Source organism: Pezoporus flaviventris, unplaced genomic scaffold (assembly GCF_033815535.1).
Source record: "Pezoporus flaviventris isolate CSIRO_AGI_PZ_B2104156 unplaced genomic scaffold, CSIRO_AGI_Pfla_v1 ptg000007l, whole genome shotgun sequence".
Classification (NCBI taxonomy): Eukaryota; Metazoa; Chordata; class Aves; order Psittaciformes; family Psittacidae; genus Pezoporus; species Pezoporus flaviventris.
This window is the reverse complement of record NW_026892555.1, coordinates 12,659,257-12,677,702: the sequence shown is the minus strand read 5'-3', so window position 1 is coordinate 12,677,702 and position 18,446 is coordinate 12,659,257. Positions and strand designations below refer to the sequence as shown.

Below are 18,446 nucleotides of genomic sequence, written 5' to 3'. Positions count from 1 at the left end.
CGGGTACAGAAGCTTGAGGGATGGAGAAACGTCTGCATGCCTTGCAAAAAGGCTTAAGGTTTGAAATCTCAAGTGATGGATACTTTCCATTTTAAAATCTGGTTAATACTGTTAAGAGGAACCTATGCCTTCTTAGGATAGCACCTGCAAGGTGAATATTTGCATTTCCTCTGTGGCAGCAACCAAGCCATAGCACATTTAGAAATACTTTTCAGTAGGTTGTGGAGTGTAAATATGCCGCCATTTCCCTGCATCGCAGGCAGTACATCGTGTGCCGCAATCCCAGTCAAACCTGAGCAGCAGCGCTCACCTTCCCATCCCAGATCATGTTATCTTTCTTTTACTATTGCTGTTTCCCAAGCTGCTGCCTACCTTCAAATGCATGTGCTTAGTGCTATTCCTCTCTTGACATCCCTCCTGCACGTTCCCCAGGCAGTGACCACAGCACAGTTTGGCACACAGAGGTTTGCATGGCTGTCCTTTCTGCTCCAGGAGGGCAGGATGCAGATTCCCAGTTTCAGACCTGCAGAGGAACATATGATGGGGTCTGGAAAGGCCATAGACTTTACTTTCCTGAATGGGCAAGGGGTGGAAAAGTCTCTTTTGGCAATGACTGGAAGGTATTTTCCTTGAAACATTTTATCAGTGGTAGGATTTTATAATGGTAGTAAATGAGGTAAGATGTCCTAGGCATGATATAAGGGTCTTTTGCTTTGGATTTGCTTTTCTTCTTTAAAAAGTTTTATTAATTGCACCTGGCCAGATGTGGTGTGTTCAAAGCAGGTGCATATTCTTCAGCAGGTGCTGATCACCTCTCAAGAGTTAATCTTTTGTCAGCAAAACTCCACTGTGCAAATTACTTTCAGAGAAGAGAACAAACATTTTGTAGTGACTTACTGAGAACAGTAAATATTGACATACGCTCTCTCCCTGTCTCTGCAGAAAAGTCTTAAAACATGTATTTAATTTTCCCCATTCTTTGCAAGAACCCTGTGCCTTTATATACGGCAGAATTTCCTTTAACAAGATGATCAGCACATTTAGCTTCGAGCATCAGGATCCATGGTGCAGTCACAAGTTTGTTGTAATTGTGGAAGTAGATTAAATACCTAGGAAAGTATTATTTCTTTTGATTTTGTTGAAAAGCTTTCCCTCTCTTATCTAAAATGCCCATAAATTGTGAAGTATGTGTTGTTACATTTACCTTACATGTCCAGTTGCTTATGATTAGCTGACATTTGTAAGTGACATTTGTAACTTACTTGGCAAGTGAAAACTTGTCATATATGTGAAATATATGCCTCTGCTTTAACCAACTGCAGGTAGCAATTTATAAGTGCCGTTGAACCATCCCATAAATCCTTGACTGTATTGCTCATAGGTTTTCTCCTCCAAAATTTACACATAGATTTTTTTTGTATATTTTTCTAGTTGATCCAGCACCTGGATCCCATCAGCTGTTGGATCTATCCAAGATTTCATTGTGTATATTCCATGCTAAAAATTATAAAGCATCACTTTTTTACAGATGGTGCCTTGATTTATCTTGGAGAAACACAAGCCTTCAGTTAGTCTTTGAAGTCCTGCAGCACAGCTTTGTTCTTTATTCTAAGCCCAGCTCCCCCTGAGCCTATGCCTTGCAGAGGCACTTGGTTGTTTGTGTGGCAGTTCTTCCCTAGCAGTTCCTCCCCCACAGTAATTCAATTGCGTATGCTAAATCTGGAGACCACTTTGCATATTTTTCATGATTTTGGCCTGGTAGGAAAGTGAGAGAAGAAGAACTTTGTATGTAATTGTACAATCTTCAGGCTTCCTATTGTATCAGCTTCTCATGCTGCTCCTCTTGCAGTTGTCTTTATCTAAAGCAGGAGTGGGCTTGTTCTTTGAGAGAGCCACACACTCTATGCATTATGTAAATCACATACGAAGTCTCCTTTCCATATTAACTACTGAATTCTGTTTTTCTGACAGAGAATGGGTTTCAGTTTTTAACAGCTGCAACAAAAAAAACAGATACCCAGATGGGCCTTTTCATCTTCTGCTTGCCTTGCCGCAGACTGTACTTTCCATACTTTATTTGGAAGCAAAGAAAAGCAGTTGGCTATGTTCTGTAAACTTGCTAAATTAAACACGATAAATCCTCATATACAAATGGAAAAGACTGCTGAAACTCGTGTGATTCCACACTGGCTTTTCATGCTAGAGTAAGTGTGTGTATTTGAAAATAGACTGCAAATAGATGACAAGCTTACGACAAAATGTAGATAGAAACACTTATGTGCGTGCCTACTTTAAGGCAGCTGAAATAAAATATGAATGCCCTGAGCAGAACATATCACTTTACTTAGAGCAGGACACTCTCTATTTCAGTTACCAAGGCACTTTTGACAGTTGTCTATCATAATCCTAATGCTTTAAAGGAAGTGTAAAAGTTGTCTAGACTTTTTTTGCACTACATGAATACAGCACAGTTCATTAAAGCAGCTCAGAAGACATGGTTCTCTAAGTATATCATAGCTTTTTTTTTCTGGGCCTACATACAGGTCCAGGACCTACTTAATTCTGGACACACTTACTAGCTTCAGCCTTATCTAGGAGGAGCTGGAACAGCTCTCTGTATTTTGTATTTCAGGGCCAGGATCTGCCTTGTAGTGTTCTATCAGAGGGTCAGTGGAAACTGGAGCAGTTCAGGCTTAGATTCATTGTCCATTCAAAGTGAATTCCTTGTAATCCAGATGAGAAAAAAATACAGCATAGTAGAGCTGCACTGCCAAGAGTTTAACATGCTGCTTGAGTACATTCACAGGTGGGCTTATCTACAGTCTTCGTGGCATATATACGTGCATAAAAGGTGGAAATGTAAGTGTGTGTTTTTATGGTGCAGGGAATCCAAGATGCAAAGCCCTGTGCTGGCTGAACATCTGTAGCCTCTCTTCCTTGATCCAAGGGAGCTCCGAGCAGGTGGAATTCATCAATGTGTAAAAGGAAACTAATCTGAATAGGTGCCATTATTAAAATGCATTTGCAGTGCCAGATTAGCTTTAGAAAAACAGGAAGGCTTTGAGAGGCATGGGAAAAGCATTGTCCAGTGCGGAATAACGTGTCGGTTATTCTCCTTCCAGCTGCACGTGCATTGGTGCAAGGCAGGACTGGAAAGGTCAGGGCAGGAGTGGCAGAGGTAGGCAGCATGGAGCTGAGGTGAGGAGCAGCCCCAAGGCCAGCAGCTCTGTGGGTCTCAGCAGCTGCTTAGTGTTCTCCAACCTCATGGGCTCACCCTTGCTCTGTGAAAGCCAAAGTGGACACACACTGCCACTGCTTCTCTGGCCAGGGACCGACACTGCACTAGCTAAAGGCCTGAGGCACAGAGGGGCCAGACTCAGTAAGCTGTGTGCTATCCATGGAGAGAGGCATTCTTTAAGGAACCATTATTTTACAGCATTTATTTGTTTCCTTCCCTTCTAAACGCTGGTTTTGCTTAGGAGAGGGGAGCGGGAAAGCAAAATGACATGAGGCTGCAGCCAGACCCTTCCCTTATCATGCTTCGGGAGCTGGTGGGAGCAGCTGGGGCTGTGCCCTTCTTCAGATAAACCGTCACTCCCTGCAGCCCACCAGCGTGTCTCATCATCCTGCATTTGGTTTTGGTACAACATCAACTCTTTTGAGGCAGTGTCCTGCCATTCCTGAGGTCAAAACCAGTATGGTCATCTGCGACTTGCTGTGTGACGGCACAGACTGTTGCAGCCAGTAATTATGAAGGTCCAGAATGATCTCCTGCAACTTCGAACTGGGTTTAATGTCATTTTAATAGAGGGAACTACCTGAGTAAAAAGATAAAGTGTTCTTGTGAATAGACTGGGGCCACTGCCTCGTGCCGCTAAAGGCTTGGAAATGTGCTGTGCGCTGCTGGAAAGTGTTCAGTCTGCTTTTGTCTTGACGTTGGGAAAGGCATGACATATCCACAGTGAAAACTCCATAGACTCTGCTGGTCTCTTCCTTTTAACCCCAGCACAAGCACGTGCTCACACAAACAAACAGGCGAACACTTCAACACATCCTCTGCTCTCTTGAGGAGAGCTGCTCATATGGCTCCTTGGAGAACTTTGATTTCTTTACCACTGCTCTCTCAACACGGGGCATCTGTCCCCCAGCTCCAGCTACGGGCTTGCTTGGTGACAGCGCTGTGTGGGGCTGTGCAGAGCAGCTGGAGTGCATAGCTGGATGTGCTCTACTGGGAACTGCAGCTTTCAGCTGGTAGAAAGCATTAATCACTGCAGTGGAGATGCACATAGATTATCAGCGCTAAAAATCACAGGGAATTGAAGTGGTGGGAGGAATTCTGGGGAAAAGCCAGTTATTAAAAGTGGCCTGATTTTAAAGGCATGACTCACACCATTTATTAAAATAGGCTTTTGTACTTTCTAAAGCCTCCTCAGTTCTATGAAGTCAATGTAAAGCTAATATTTCTATCTCTGCTATGCATCAGCCTCCTTGCAAAAGAAGGAAAGACAAGGCTGTTTGAGGCCCATGCAGAGCCCAGAGTTTTGTGTCAGAATCTGGAGAGGAAAGATTTGCGTGGACATTGAAGTTTATATTTTATGTGTCTGGACAGAAACTGTTAAGCAGCCAGGCGTAAGAAGCACCGAAGCTGCTACATTGGGTGCTCCCAATCAGAGAAATATCAAAATACACAAACTGAAATCCTCACCAATGAAGTCTGTAAAAACTAGATGAGACTGTAAACAAATAATTGAACTCAATTAAATGGTCATTACCCCTAAAGATGTGTGTTTTGGTATAACATGAAGGCGATACATCTAGGAAATGAGGATACAGGCTTCATCCATTGATGTGAGGCAATGCTGTCCAGAAAGTACTGGTCACAAGTTGTTCCCATTTCATGCTTTTTGTGCAGTATAGTTGTAGTAACTTGTTACTGCGAGCCTGAGATGTACAAAAAGGACAACAGCAAGTAAGAGAAGGGCAGTGAGGTTGTAACTGAGCATGGAGTTCTGATAACTGGATTTTAGGAAGGATAAAGAAATACTGAAGAGGATTCAAGGAGTTAAATCATAATTTAAGGGGTGTTATTTATTCAGATTATCAGCGATGTTTGAGAGTTGGCTTCATCACTTCACAGACTTCTTTACGAAGATTTTTTACCAGATCTTATGTAACTTTGTGATGAAAGTGTAGCAAAGTCCAGGGATTAGCAGCTGAAGTTAAACAAACTCAGCCTTGAGTTAAATCTTCATTGCCTGTCAGGTAAAGTGACTGAAGCCTTAAAAAGCTCATAAGGGAAAGAGTGAAGTGGTCATTATAGGCTGCTTTAAAGTACAAGTAAAAATATATGTATGTAAGATTAAAAGACAGTTTTAAAATTCTGCTTCTGGGAGAAACTTTGTGGCTTGTGTATGTGGGAGATCAAACTGGTGGATTGTGACTGTACCCCCAAAGTCTGGCATCGGTGATTGAATGCATGCTGGTGCATTTCCCTCAGGACCATAAATGCTCTTGTGCACTTTTACGATTTTGGAAGTTGTCAGTCACCGTATTTTTACTTTACTGTCTTTAGTACATTTATTTCTGTTTCATAACATCGTAACGTGGACATGTTGCCACATGAGCACTGGTGAATTGAATTGGAATGAGAAACTCATGAAGTCACCCCACCTTGCTCTTTGTATCATCCTCGTCATGTACAAATACAGGTCCTAATACTTGCCATCCGTGGCCTGACTTTTTAAGACAAATGAGTGCCAGTTTGCTTTTCTATGCTCCATTATGGGGGGCAGTGAACTAATTCAGGAGTGAAGTCAATCCCTATCTCGCAGCAGCAGCTTCCACGAGAGGGACAGATAACTGGAGCAAAAGCCTTGTCAGCTGCCACAAGTTTATCTGCTGCTGCCTGGGTCAACACTTCACATTAGTTTGAGGTAGCAACCTCTAAATTACCTTTAAAGAAATCTCTCCCGGGCAAGTCTGTGCAGTCCTCTCAGCATTCCGCAATCAGCTTGGGAAAGTTCTTCACTCCCACTTTTCTCTGCTGATTGCAGCAAAACATGGACTCTTAAAGCAGTTGATCTGAGCACCTATGCGTGCTCTAATACCTCTCACCCAGCATGTACTAAGTGCAGCAAACCCAACCTTCTGGGCGTGCTCTGAGTCCGGCATTCACATAGCTGCGATTTATAAAGGACAAGTGTAGCTCCTCCTGCTTAACCCTGAAAGACAGACACTGCACTGCAGCTGCTTCAGAGGCAGCATGCACTGGTGTCTGCTTCCCCCATCTCAAACTCTACCTTCTGATCCATGGTCTGGAAATCACTTTTTCCACACTGTCCCAGATCACAGGATCATGGAAGGGACCTTAAAGACTGTCTAGTTCCATTCCACCTGCTATGGGCAAGGACACTTCCAGATGTACTCATCCTTAGGCAGAGTCACAGAACAGACATTTCATCCCAAATCATGAATATGTGCCATGGGGCACCCCAATAATTTTGGTGAGATATTTTATTTGATGATGTATGTACCAGAAGACAGTCTGAGCTCACTGCCTCTGTTTAGGTTTTTTTTTAGGTTCTTAAATATGCAAAAGGTTACATGGTGCTACAAATATGTAATCTGCTCAAACTGAGGATGCAGGCTGTTATTCTAACACTCACATGAAACATGAACTATCTATAGAAATGAGGAATTAAACTATGAAAATCAGTGAGCACTCCAGTTTCTGTACTAATGCTACTTGTTATAGGCAGTCTGGCTACAAAGCTTTTGTTTTGTAAATAATGTACAAATATTCTACATCATGCAGTCATTGGTCTTACCTTTTCCACTTGTATTCATTTATCATATAAAAATTCACCCTTCTGTGGACTAAAATAGTTACAGCGGGGATGAATTACTCCAGTGTAAGACCTAAGCTTTGCTCTTGTAAGTATATAAATACTGCAGTATTTCAGTCAAAACAAGTATTGTTATTCTAAAATACACTCAGTATCTTGGCATAAAAAAGTTTACATTACCTAGTTTCATGGTCAGTAGCTATTCCAGTATTTCAGAGAGCTTTACGATGTGTGCAACATGAGTGTGTGTTGATCTCTGATTGCCATCATTTCTGAGGACCGTCAGAGCACTTTGGTTAATGGCACAAACTGAATTGTTTTAATGAAAGACGTTAGTGCCATAATGTTTAATTTGAATCAGAAACCATTTCTTGTATTGCAAACTGTTGGCAACAGTAATTCTACTTCCAAGGGAGTATTTGTGGGGCCCTCTTTCCTTGAAGATTATGAATCCCTGTAGCATGCTGAATAAGTAGAATTTGTCTTTTTAAGTTTCAGGGAACATTTTAGGATGTCATAAAAAAAAAGAAAAAAAGGTTGTTTTTTTTTTTAATTTACATCAGATTATTCTAATAATGTAGGACATAGCTAGATAGTGCTGCTTTTACTTACTGTGTCAGTGATCTCAGAATGAGACTGGTAGCTGTGAACACCTACATACTAACTGCCTCTGACAGCAAATCCTTTTGTGGATGTAGGCAAGTCTCCAAATCTCTCCTCCTCTATTTCCGTTCTTCAAAAATAGTGATTATTAGTAAGTGCTGTTTAATAGTATTGCATACTATACTTGTCCAACATGAGGAGCACAGCAGCAGCATGTGCCTGCAATAATTAATGTGTCAGAACACAGTAAAAATTGCTTGCAATGCTATATTTGTCTTAGCAAAGCTGTTTTTGCTCAAGGAGGATGCATGCGCCTGTTTTGAGGTAATAACAGATTCAGCACCAAAATGAAGCAGAGAAAAGCCAAGCAGCTCTGGCTCTTCCAAAGTTCTTCAACAGAACCGGGCGATGTAGGTAATAGGGGTCTATTGTGTAGATGGTATGTGAAACATCACAGTTTGGCTGACTGCTGTGACCTTTCTGCTTTATTCATTAAAAAGGTGTAGAGGGCCATGCTGTACTAGGACTGGTGTCTTCTTTATTGTCTGCATGACTAGACATCCCTGGGATGGATATCATGGAAAAGGTGAATGGACTTTGTCTTCTTTGAGGTTATTCCTTCAGCTCACAAGCATCAAATTACATCCTGGTGATTTATGTCTAAATACAGCCTTTTTTACAGGTCTGTCACATCTGTGCTGTACTTCTGTGGGGCTCATGGAGAGCCATCTGAGGTGTTAAGAAGGGATGAGAGCAAGAAAGAATGTGTTGGGGATGAAGATGAAGGGAAAGCAGGCAAGCAGGGTTCCAGGCTTTGGGTCTGGTGTAGCATCCTGAGCTCTGCTGCTTTTGGACCCCACATATTGGGCAGAGCAAAGAGCAAGGCAAAGGTTCAGTGTCTGCAGTAGGAGACTGAGACCAAATGACTGAGTGATATACTCAAGAGACTTTACTGACCTCTGAGTGCAGATGTATCTTGTTTGCACTTTACACATAAATATGTATAACCCACCAGTTCTTATGATTCAGTATTGAAAGAAATGAGATTTATAAACTAGGTAAATCCAGCATCTAGATCCTTCATGGAAAAGGTCAACTGTAGGAAATAATTTCTGTGGAACATAATCATGGAAGCTAGGTGAAGATGGATGAAATGCAGCCAGAACATCTACTGCAGCTATTTAAGATGCTGCAGTACTAATGACAGGGGTACTGCAGAGGGCTTTCTTGTGCTCAAGCCCTGAAGGAGTCAGAGCACTTCTGGGACCTGGTACAATTCTGTCCAACTGCTTCATTTTTCATCACTATTGAGATGCAGCATCAGTGGCAGCAAACACAGGCGTTATGGTGATGCTGCAGCCTGTGGGTAGGCTCTGTGCTCTCTCTCTGACACCAGCAACCTGGGATTTGCTCTCAGTGTCAAACAGCTTGTAATTAAGACTCCTTTTCATTATGTAAGAAATGATTTTTGGCTGGGTGCCTGTTCCCAAACCTTGTGTATCCATGTGAAAGGGGGAAGTGGCCTGCAGGAAGTGTCTGGGACAGAGTGTCTGTGGTGAACAAGACAGAGGAAACACACAGGTCTTGATTCCTTGCTGCCCTGTAGCTCTGAACAGGGTGGTCAGTCAGAGCTCTCAGGGACCGCCCTAGACTGATCAGTTTACAAAAAGCTTGATGAAAGGAGCTACATCTGGTCTGCAGGGACCACCAGCAGCAAATGGCATACAGAAGAGGCGTGTGTGGAGATGGACTATGGTGCAACCTGTCATGGAAAGATAAAGAACTTCCGTTTCCACTTGAAAATAAAAAGTGCTTGTCATTAATCAACGTAGTGTAAAAGTTTTCTCTCAGCAATGGCCACTACAGTTCCTGCTTTGTTATCAACACTATGAAAGCTTGCATATTGAAGATACCTGTGTGAAGCTGACCACCTTCCCCCTTCTGAGTCTGCAGAGGGGAAGAGGAGAGCTCTGAGTGTTGCTTCCTTACAGTGAGGCATGCAGTGCACACAATGTAGACAGGTATGCTCTGATTTCAGTTCTACCAGCTATAGACTTTCTTCTACCCCTTTCTTTTCCTAGTGTCCAACAAGCACCATTTTATGGACAGCAACTTGCTTTACCAGTGCAGAATGAATTTCCGCCGCCGCCGGCGATTAATGGAGCTCCTCACTGAGAAATCTCGCTTGATGCCAGAAAGCCACGACAGCCCGTTTTGCCTGCGCAAGCAGAACCATGACAACAGAAAACACACCAGTTTTCTCTCAGGTGACTCATCAACTATACTGCTGTCTGTAGGGTGACTCCATGGGATGTTAAAAAGTCCTTTTTGGACAAGGGGTTTCAGTGTTTAGTTCCCTAGGGTAGTTTTGTATGTGGATCAATAGCATTTCAAATGCTGGTCAAAATACGGTGTCCACAAACAAGCAGAACTGGTTAAAATCCCCCAAGCCCAAAGTAATATGTCATACATTTTATGTGGAGTTTTCAAGAAGAGTAAAAGTGAAGGGAAGGGGTCCTGCAGCATTTGCTAGTTAGTAAGAGCTAAGAGAATAAATGCAAAGTAAAAAGATGGAAAAACTTACTTATATTGAAATGCCTTCTAGAAGACAGTGCAATGGGAATAGTTCAGCCATCATGTTAGCTGCAGTATGCTCATACAGTGACTTTTCCAGCTTTGTGGAACACACTAACCCCTTCCCAGTGTTGTTACTGAAAGCGTGGCTTATTGCTGTTGTTTTAAAGAAACCAGGGAAGTGGGTTTAATAACTCATATGGGTTCCCTTTCTCTCTACATTTTCTGTTTGCTTGTAGTGAGTCCCACCAAGGAGATAAAGATCGTATCAGCAGTACGGAGAAGCAGCATGAGTAGCTGTGGCAGCAGCGGGTATTTCAGCAGTAGCCCAACGCTCAGCAGCAGTCCCCCAGTGCTCTGCAACCCCAAATCTGGTGAGCACCAGCACTGCTTGCAGTGCACAGGAGCAGCATGCCTAGAATCACGCCTGAGTTTATCTTTTTGAAGGATGCATTAACAATTTACAGTGCCACAGGTTTTGTAGGCCAGAGGGCACTATTATCTACTAGCCTCAAGTCTGCTGAACCCAAGCCAGACGTCTGCCTCCAGTAATCTCTGCATCAAGCCCATAATTGTGGCTTGAGCTGCAGTTTATCTCTTAGGAGGACATGCAGTCAGAGGCCCAGATTTGCTTCTTCATTGCCAAGCTCTGGACTGATTCAAATCCCCTCCTAGAGACATTCCTTCAGTGCAAGTCAGAGGAGAGTTTAACTATCCAGTGGCCGCTTGAGTTACTATGAAATAGCACAACTCAGAAAACAGCAGACTTGAAAGAAAGAGGCAGCATTGTTTCAGCCTGTCAGGGACCATTTCAACGTTTTCATTTGTTTAGGTCTTACACCGGGCTGTTTAGGAAGGTAAATGTAGTGCTGAAGCTTATTTTCCTTTTGAAAGGATTTCCTATCCCATGCCGGAAGGTTAAACACACCCATTCTTACACAGTTCACTTAAAATTGTTTCATATTGTACATCTGGGAAGGGGAAAACAGACCAGGACAGATATTGTTTCAGCCTCTCTGTTTCCCTCAGAAACAACCCTGAATTTCAAAGCAGAGTCCTGGCTGCCCTTTGTGCTCCTTATTATTATTTCAAACTTACTGGGTCTCTGCTGATGGTGTGGGGAGTGTTTTGCAAGGCGGGGAGGCTTCACTGGATATGTGCAAGTTCTGCTTTCAAAGGGGTGCTGGTATTTGAAGTGATTACTAGAGAGTGCCTCAAGCACTGTATGAATCTCATTCAAAACATTTACAATTTGCTCTGGAGATGCACGAGCTAAAGTGCATTTCATTCCTTCTGTGCGGTGGCCATCATAAAGACAGGCATAGTTACAGCAGTATTTTCTCTCTCTCCTTTTAGCACATTTCCTTCCCTTTCCTTAATCTCTGCAGGGAATTCAGTATGAGGTTCTAAGTTGAAATAATTTGAAGGACTCAGTAGGGTTGCATGCACAGCAACCATAGCACCCCACATCAGACCTGCTGTCCAGCTTAAGGGAACGCTCTCAATACTGTTGGGCATTCAGCACCACCTTTTGATGTGTTGACCCCTAGGTGCAATGGGTTTGCCCCTGTATGAAGAGTGCCACAGTATCATGTTTTGGCAGACTATCTCCCAGGTATACTTCCTGGCAAAGACTGTTGTATGGGGAGCTCTTTGGCCTCAGTTCATCATTAATTACATCCTGGAAACTTTTCTGGGACAGATAAAACACATTCATGTGCTGTCCATAAATGTGTTTGTTATCTGAAGTATGCTGACTATTCTGTTCATTTATGGTTCTGATTATATACGAAGTGTCAACCCATGGGTGGTGAGAAGAAGTTTATTTTAATGCAGCTGATTACACAACACTGGAAGAAGGAGAGGCTGATGTTGCCCTTGCATAAATTCCTCATTTTTCTTTAATAAATTCTCCTGTAGGACTAGTTTTCAAACACCGAATAGCTTTAGCAGACTCATATTTGAAAGAAGACAGCAGTGGACTTAGACTTCTTTTTAAGAGTTTCACAATTACTGGCAGTGTAGGGTAATTTCTCCCATAGCGCAAGCACAGATCCCCACGTCATCTTGCTTGGTTAACGTAAGGCTGTCAGATGTAAATACTATGGAGGAATTCTTAATCCTGTGCTGGACTATAAAGTGATTTTTTTCACAGATAGTTTCCTGCTCTCCATGCCCAGAACACATTGCTGAGCTGAGTGCTAACAAACACAAGGCAGAGGTATATTTATTGTCAGATGAGTTCTCTTGCAGGCAACCACTTAAAACCACCCAGGTCATGACTTGACCAGTCATGTAGAAAAACAGTCATCAAAAGGAAAATCCTTCTGGATGTGCAATGAAAGGAGGCATGCAAGGGAGTCCTGCCTGGATAATTTACCTGATTCTGACTTGTAGAATAAGCATAATCATTCAGGGTTTCCACATTGATCAGGCATGCTCTGCAAAGCGTAACACTGGCTAAATGGCAATTTGTCAAAATCCATGGGAAAGTAAAAGAAATACGTGTTGGTTTGTATGATAGAATTCTGCCTGCTCCCATGAATGTCATTAGGAAACTCAGGAATGTCTTCGAATACCATCTGTGGGAAATTTTATGTTCCACCTGTGACTGAAAAGGCAGATACAATCAGAGTTATTTATGAAGAAAAACAGCCTTAATTTTAAAGGTGAAGTGGGCACATAGGGTGAACAACATATGTCTTTACGTTGTCCTCTGTCTTATGAAGCATTTATAGACAGATAAAAAATGACACACAGATTGGTATTGATTTGGTTTGGCAGAACTTTAAATTTACTTGTTCAGAGGAAAATTACCTCATTACACAGCAAGGCAATGTGGAATCACCTGTAGAAACTCACTGGTATTTCCTTTCATGTAAAATCCCAGATGGGGTGAGATGTCTGTGCCTACAGCTGCAGAACTCTCTTGGGATAATTCCTGACCTAACCAGAATATTTTTGTTACTTAATTCCATGATGCAAACCTGATTCAGATGAAATAGCAAAGATCACCCAACATGCACAGAGCAGGCTGGTAAGAAAAGCTGCTCCATATCAGGAAGGTCAGTCCCTTTTCTCAACACTGGACTCAGGAACAGCCACTTCTGATAGTTGTGATAGTGTTTTGCGGCTCTTGATTGCAGACAACAAAGTCTGTTGGCTAAATGCCCTGATTTTCCCAAGATATCATCATTTGTACTCAGAGTTATTCTGCAGCCTTTTCCTTGGCTCTTTTACTACCTTCAAGCAAATCTGCAAGAACTGGAAGAGTGTATGGGAAGCTGGACCAAAAGGATGTTGTATCCCAAAATTACTTCTGATTTATTAGGAGTATTTCCAGAGGAGTGCTTATACTGAATATTCATTTATCTGCCTCCACAGTCTTAAAGAGACCTGTGACTGCTGATGAGCTCTTGATGCCTGGAGCCCCATATGTCAGAAAAACCTTTACGGTATGTCTCCAGTATTTTTCTTCATTTTCTGCATGTTGTATGCATAAGATAATGCAAATGGGCATTTTCTGTCAGGTTAATTAGAGCTTATTTGCATTTGCTGAGGTTTGTACTTTAAAATCCCAAACTCTGTTATCAGTACTTCCACACATTTCAGGTCTAATTCTGCAGTTGTTTATCCTGTCTTTATGCCAATCTAGTATTGCTGACTTAAATGGAGTGTAAAATCACATAAAGCCAATAAGATTTGTATTATACAAACTTATCTAGACTTTGTGCTCCTGGTAAAACTTGCTCTGCAGGAGTGGAGGGGTGGATTACCTACCCAAATTGGAGTCTTCTACTTAGGCATTTGTAGACTGTGATGTGACAGAAAGTTTGATTCATATTCATTTTAAGAGAAAACCTTTCAGTAAAGACATTTTTGAACCCAGTCATTGGAAGCATTGCTTTTTACAGCCTCCTGGTTAAATGAATAAAAGCAGAAAGGAAGTTAATTAAAAGCAAGAGGAATCATTTGGACAGAGCCTTTCCCATGAGTGATACCACAGGCCATACACAATGACCTGTACTGTGTGTTGGAAGATGCTGAAATTATGTCTTGAACCATTTAGATGTTACCCCCTTGAATTTCATGGAGCTGCTCGAAGGTGATCACGTCGTTGTTTTCTCTTTCCAGATTGTGGGCGATGCGGTGGGCTGGGGCTTTGTGGTGCGGGGCAGCAAGCCCTGCCACATCCAGGCTGTGGACCCCAGTGGGCCAGCAGCTGCGGCTGGCATGAAGGTGGGTGTTCAAAACAAGATGATTCACCCGGAGAGTGTTTGTGATGGTCAGTGAAGGCCTTGTGCTGCCTGTATTTGGGGAGGGAGAGGTGCGTTTGTTCCCAGGGTTAAATACCTTTGTCTGAGTTTCACGCATTTATGCACTGTGAGTTCTGCTGCCTGTCACACCCCTCCTGTTTCTTTTCTTCTGTCCCTGAGATTCTTCAAGTCTCTTTTCCATAAGAAACTCATTTTTCCTTTCCAAGTTGCTTTCCTGATCTGTTCCCTTCTTTAGGTGTTGGTTTCTTTTCCAGTTTGTTGGCTGGTTTTAGTGGTGGTGTTGAGGGGTGGGAGTTGTGTTTTGGGTTGGGTTTGGGTTTTTTTTCACCTTTTTCCAGCTCCGCACAACTTTATTTTCCCCCTTTACACTGCAGTTTAGGTGATTACTGGAAAGCTTCTGGGCTTTGCCTGTATAGAAAGAGGCAAAGTCAGACATATCTATTGAAAGTGAAGCTAGCATAACCCATTGTTCGCTGTAAAGTAATAAAGTTTCAAGACATTTTGAAGAGTGTATGATATTTTACTATTTCATAAAGAGTTAAAAGAATTTCATACATGATTTAAGAAAATAAATACAAATTCCACGTGAAGGCTGTGGTTAATGCAGAGCTCGTTGACTTACCTGTGGGTTTCGGTAACGTCCTGCATATATCTATGAATTAATCCCTGTCTTCCACAGTGAGAAAAATAAAAGCAAAGCGTTATCCCAAGTACCTAAAAAGCAAGAAAGGGAGATTAGCTGCTACACCTACTCCACTGTCCAGGCTGGGCTAGACACAAAAGTTGATTTATTGGTATATGGCATGTTTTACTGTACTGTGACAACACAAATGAAGGTTTCAGGAGTATTCCACATGCAGCCGAGTTAGTTATGAATCTTGCACCTGCCTTCTAAATCATCTGCCTTCCCACCACTCTCATCCCAGCTGCCTCTCGCTCATATATTCACACCCAGCAAGCTAGAAGCAACATGTACTTCCATGGCTCCAGGGATGCACATCCTGCCTGTCGTGTGATGCCAGACCTGCAATGGCACCCTCCTTAGCAGATGTACTACAGGGGCTTCTCTTCTCCTACTGCTGGCTTTTTTAGAATAACATTCGCTAGAACCTACTGTCTTTGAAGCATTTACTTTTTTTAGAGGACAGACAGGCAAAACCCTTGGGAAGAGGGAATGGGAGCTGTAGAGCCTGTTGGAGCGTGCAGCACCCTGCTGGCAAACAGCCTAATTCCTGAGGGACCTGGAATTTGTGACATGTTTTATATGATACCTAAATAAAACATGCAGTTACAACTCTTATATGAAGAGTATAATTTTCAAATAATAATAATCATACCTAAAATTTCATAGAATCATGGTTTGAGTTGGAAAGGAGCTTAAGATCATCTAGTTCCAGCTCCCCTGCCATGGGCAAGGACACCTCACACTAAACCATGTCACCCAAGGCTCTGTCCAGCCTGGCCTTGAACACTACCAGGTAAACTTAAAAGACTTACACTTAAAAATTATTAATTTATTCACATGTATGTTCTATATCCTGAACTGGGAGTTTTGTGCTTTACAGCATCTTTTACGCTCTGAATATAGGAGCAAGCAGTAAAGTAGATCAGTTCTGAAACCTAACTTGTAAAACACTGTGGTGTCATATGTTTAATCTTAGAGATTTCACTTCTGCTCTTAGCAGGTTAGATCTGAATATCGTGGGGCTTTGGTTTGTTTTTACTTTTGGTTTCATGCTGGCTGCCCTGTGAATACACACTCGGATGTTCCAGTTAAGCTGTTCTTTCATATTTCACCTATAAAACTGGTTTTATGTAGCAAATGATGTCCTCATGTCTTCATTTGTGCTCTCCATGCATTCATGTACTCTGATAGGGTTACAAAGCTTCACCTGAACCATTCAAAACATAAGAATGTAAAACAGACTGCTGTCCTGTAGGGAGCAAACAGTATTTTAGACAGTAAAACTGGGATACATTGCCTTGAATTTGCAGTGGTGCTATCTTTATATAAAACTGCTTTTTAGAGCAGAAGTACACAATAAAACTTTATGGCCATATATTAGATGAGTCCCTGTTTAGACACCAAAATCAGTGCCTCATTTTTAGAAACCCTTAATACGTTTAGCTCCTGGTGAAGAAATGCCAGTTTTCTTTGAAAATAGGTGGTTTTGTTGAGGTGTTCCCATGGCAATAGGGATGTAAATTATAGTGCAGGATTTGAAATCTTTAAAAATCTATGTCACTTAATCCATCTGTTTACAGAACTGTTCAATCTGGCGAGTTTAAAGGAATCGTATGACAAGCTTTAGATGACAGCTCCTGGAAAATAATCCTTCCCCTGTGTGGAAGCTGCAGGAGGGGCACTTTGAAAATAGACTATTGGGCACAGTAACTTCTGGTGGGCTGGCGCAAGAGGCTTTTGTCTGCCAGTGTTGCTCTGACCACTACACCAAAGAAGCACTAACAAGCAAAGTTGGCTATGATGAAAAGAGCAAGAATTTGAGGAAGAGCCAAGACTTGGCTTTGCAGTTTGTAGGAAAGTTCTTGGCAGCAGCAGCAGGGTTTTTCCTCCTTAAGGAGATGCATCCAGTGTAATCATTTTTGGAAGTGCCTCTATTTGTAAAGCTTGTGATTTTGCATTTGGAGCACTATATTCCTGTCGTTGTGTTATGCTGGACTCATTGTAGGACCTCGTTTTGTGCATTTAAAACTCTAATATGTAGTATTTAAAGCAGTAAACATTACAAGCTAAACTTACCTGAAAGACTTTGTGGTGTGTTGCTCTCAGTTTGACCTTGGCTGGGCTCCTGGCCTGCTCCAAAGTGCTGTGAACTGGGACTCTGAGGAGAAACCTCCATAAGCCCTGACCACACAGAGCAACAGTGTGGTGGGCACGGTGCTGGGCATCTGGGGTGCACTGGTCTCTGTCACATACCTCCACCTCTGTGTTGCAGCACTTGCCATCTCCTTATACATTATATCCTCTTCTGGGGGAATTTTTAGACAATTTCTTTTTGGGAAAACCCCTGTTAGCATGGTCTGCTGAAGAGGGTGTTATGTTGTGGGTCTTGATACCTCTTCTGGTGCTGGTGAACAGAATAACCACTGACAGTGTGAGGCTTCACGTATGAAGATGAGCAAATAATTTAATAAATACCTTGTCAATTAGCTTTCTTAAAGTATTTTTAGCCCTGGTTTGTTGAAGTGCAGTTGCCTGTGAAGCGTTGTGAAGAGCATGATTACTGTAAGCGCATGAACAAGTGGCAGCTGGAGGCGACGCGGGGCTATGAAAGGAGTCACTGTTGCAGCGCGTAATTCTGAGTTACTTGCAGCTCTCTTTTGCTGTCTGTTGTTGTCAGCAATGGGAGACAAGAACAGCAGGGTTTCAAAGTTCCCAGGTTACTTTAATATTAAGCATTGACTGGCTGCAAAATTTGGCTTTCTGCAGATGCCAGTGTTAAACATTGCCAGTTGTCAGGAAAACTTTTTCCCTTTTTTCAGTGTTTGATTCTGTAAGTAAATCTCTGTTTTTAAGGTGTGAGTATTCTTTGAAAAGTCACACAACTTGACTTCAAACTAGTGACTTAAATTATGCATCACGTTTTATTTATCATTACCCCTCTGCGAAAAAAACAAGCAAACCCAGCTTAGTGTGAGTCCTGTGAGAGAGACAAATTAATCACTCATTTTGCTGATTATCTGTTTTTCTCTTTGGCTGAAAAAAATCAGTGCCCAGCTCTAACCTTTGAGGAATCTGAAGAATATCTGAGTCCTTAAACTGATTTTGAGCAAATTGCTATTCATAGCTGTTTACATCCAAGGCCCTTGTGTCATACAAATTGCCAACAACCACTCAAACTTTTCTATCCTGTTCTAGTTCTAGCTCTTCATTTCGGTTAGTAGCAGTGAGTTTGGGGGGACCATGTATGGTCGCTCTTCTGTTTCAAGCTTTGCTTAGGGATTATAGTATACAGCTAAAACGATTTCAGCTTGGTTCTGCTCTCCTCCTGATCTTTAAAAGCTGGTGCAGGGAGGAGGTCAGCCTCCTAAATTTTCTGCCCGTGCCATCCCATTCTGCATTTGCTAATGATTATTCCAGGTTCACAATTTATTTCAGTAGCAGAATAAGAGCCAAATCTCAAGT

At 42.2% G+C, this 18,446-nt stretch overlaps 1 protein-coding gene across 1 annotated transcript in view; it reads left to right on the top strand.

Moving 5' to 3' along the window:
• Positions 1–18,446, top strand: part of DEPTOR (DEP domain containing MTOR interacting protein) — a 71,410-nt gene that overhangs the window by 36,807 nt on the left and 16,157 nt on the right. Inside the window, exons 6-9 of the mRNA XM_061447816.1 lie at positions 9,530–9,715; positions 10,262–10,396; positions 13,407–13,477; positions 14,157–14,261. Coding sequence (XP_061303800.1) covers positions 9,530–9,715; positions 10,262–10,396; positions 13,407–13,477; positions 14,157–14,261 — 497 coding nt within the window. The remainder of the gene's footprint in view (positions 1–9,529; positions 9,716–10,261; positions 10,397–13,406; positions 13,478–14,156; positions 14,262–18,446) is intronic.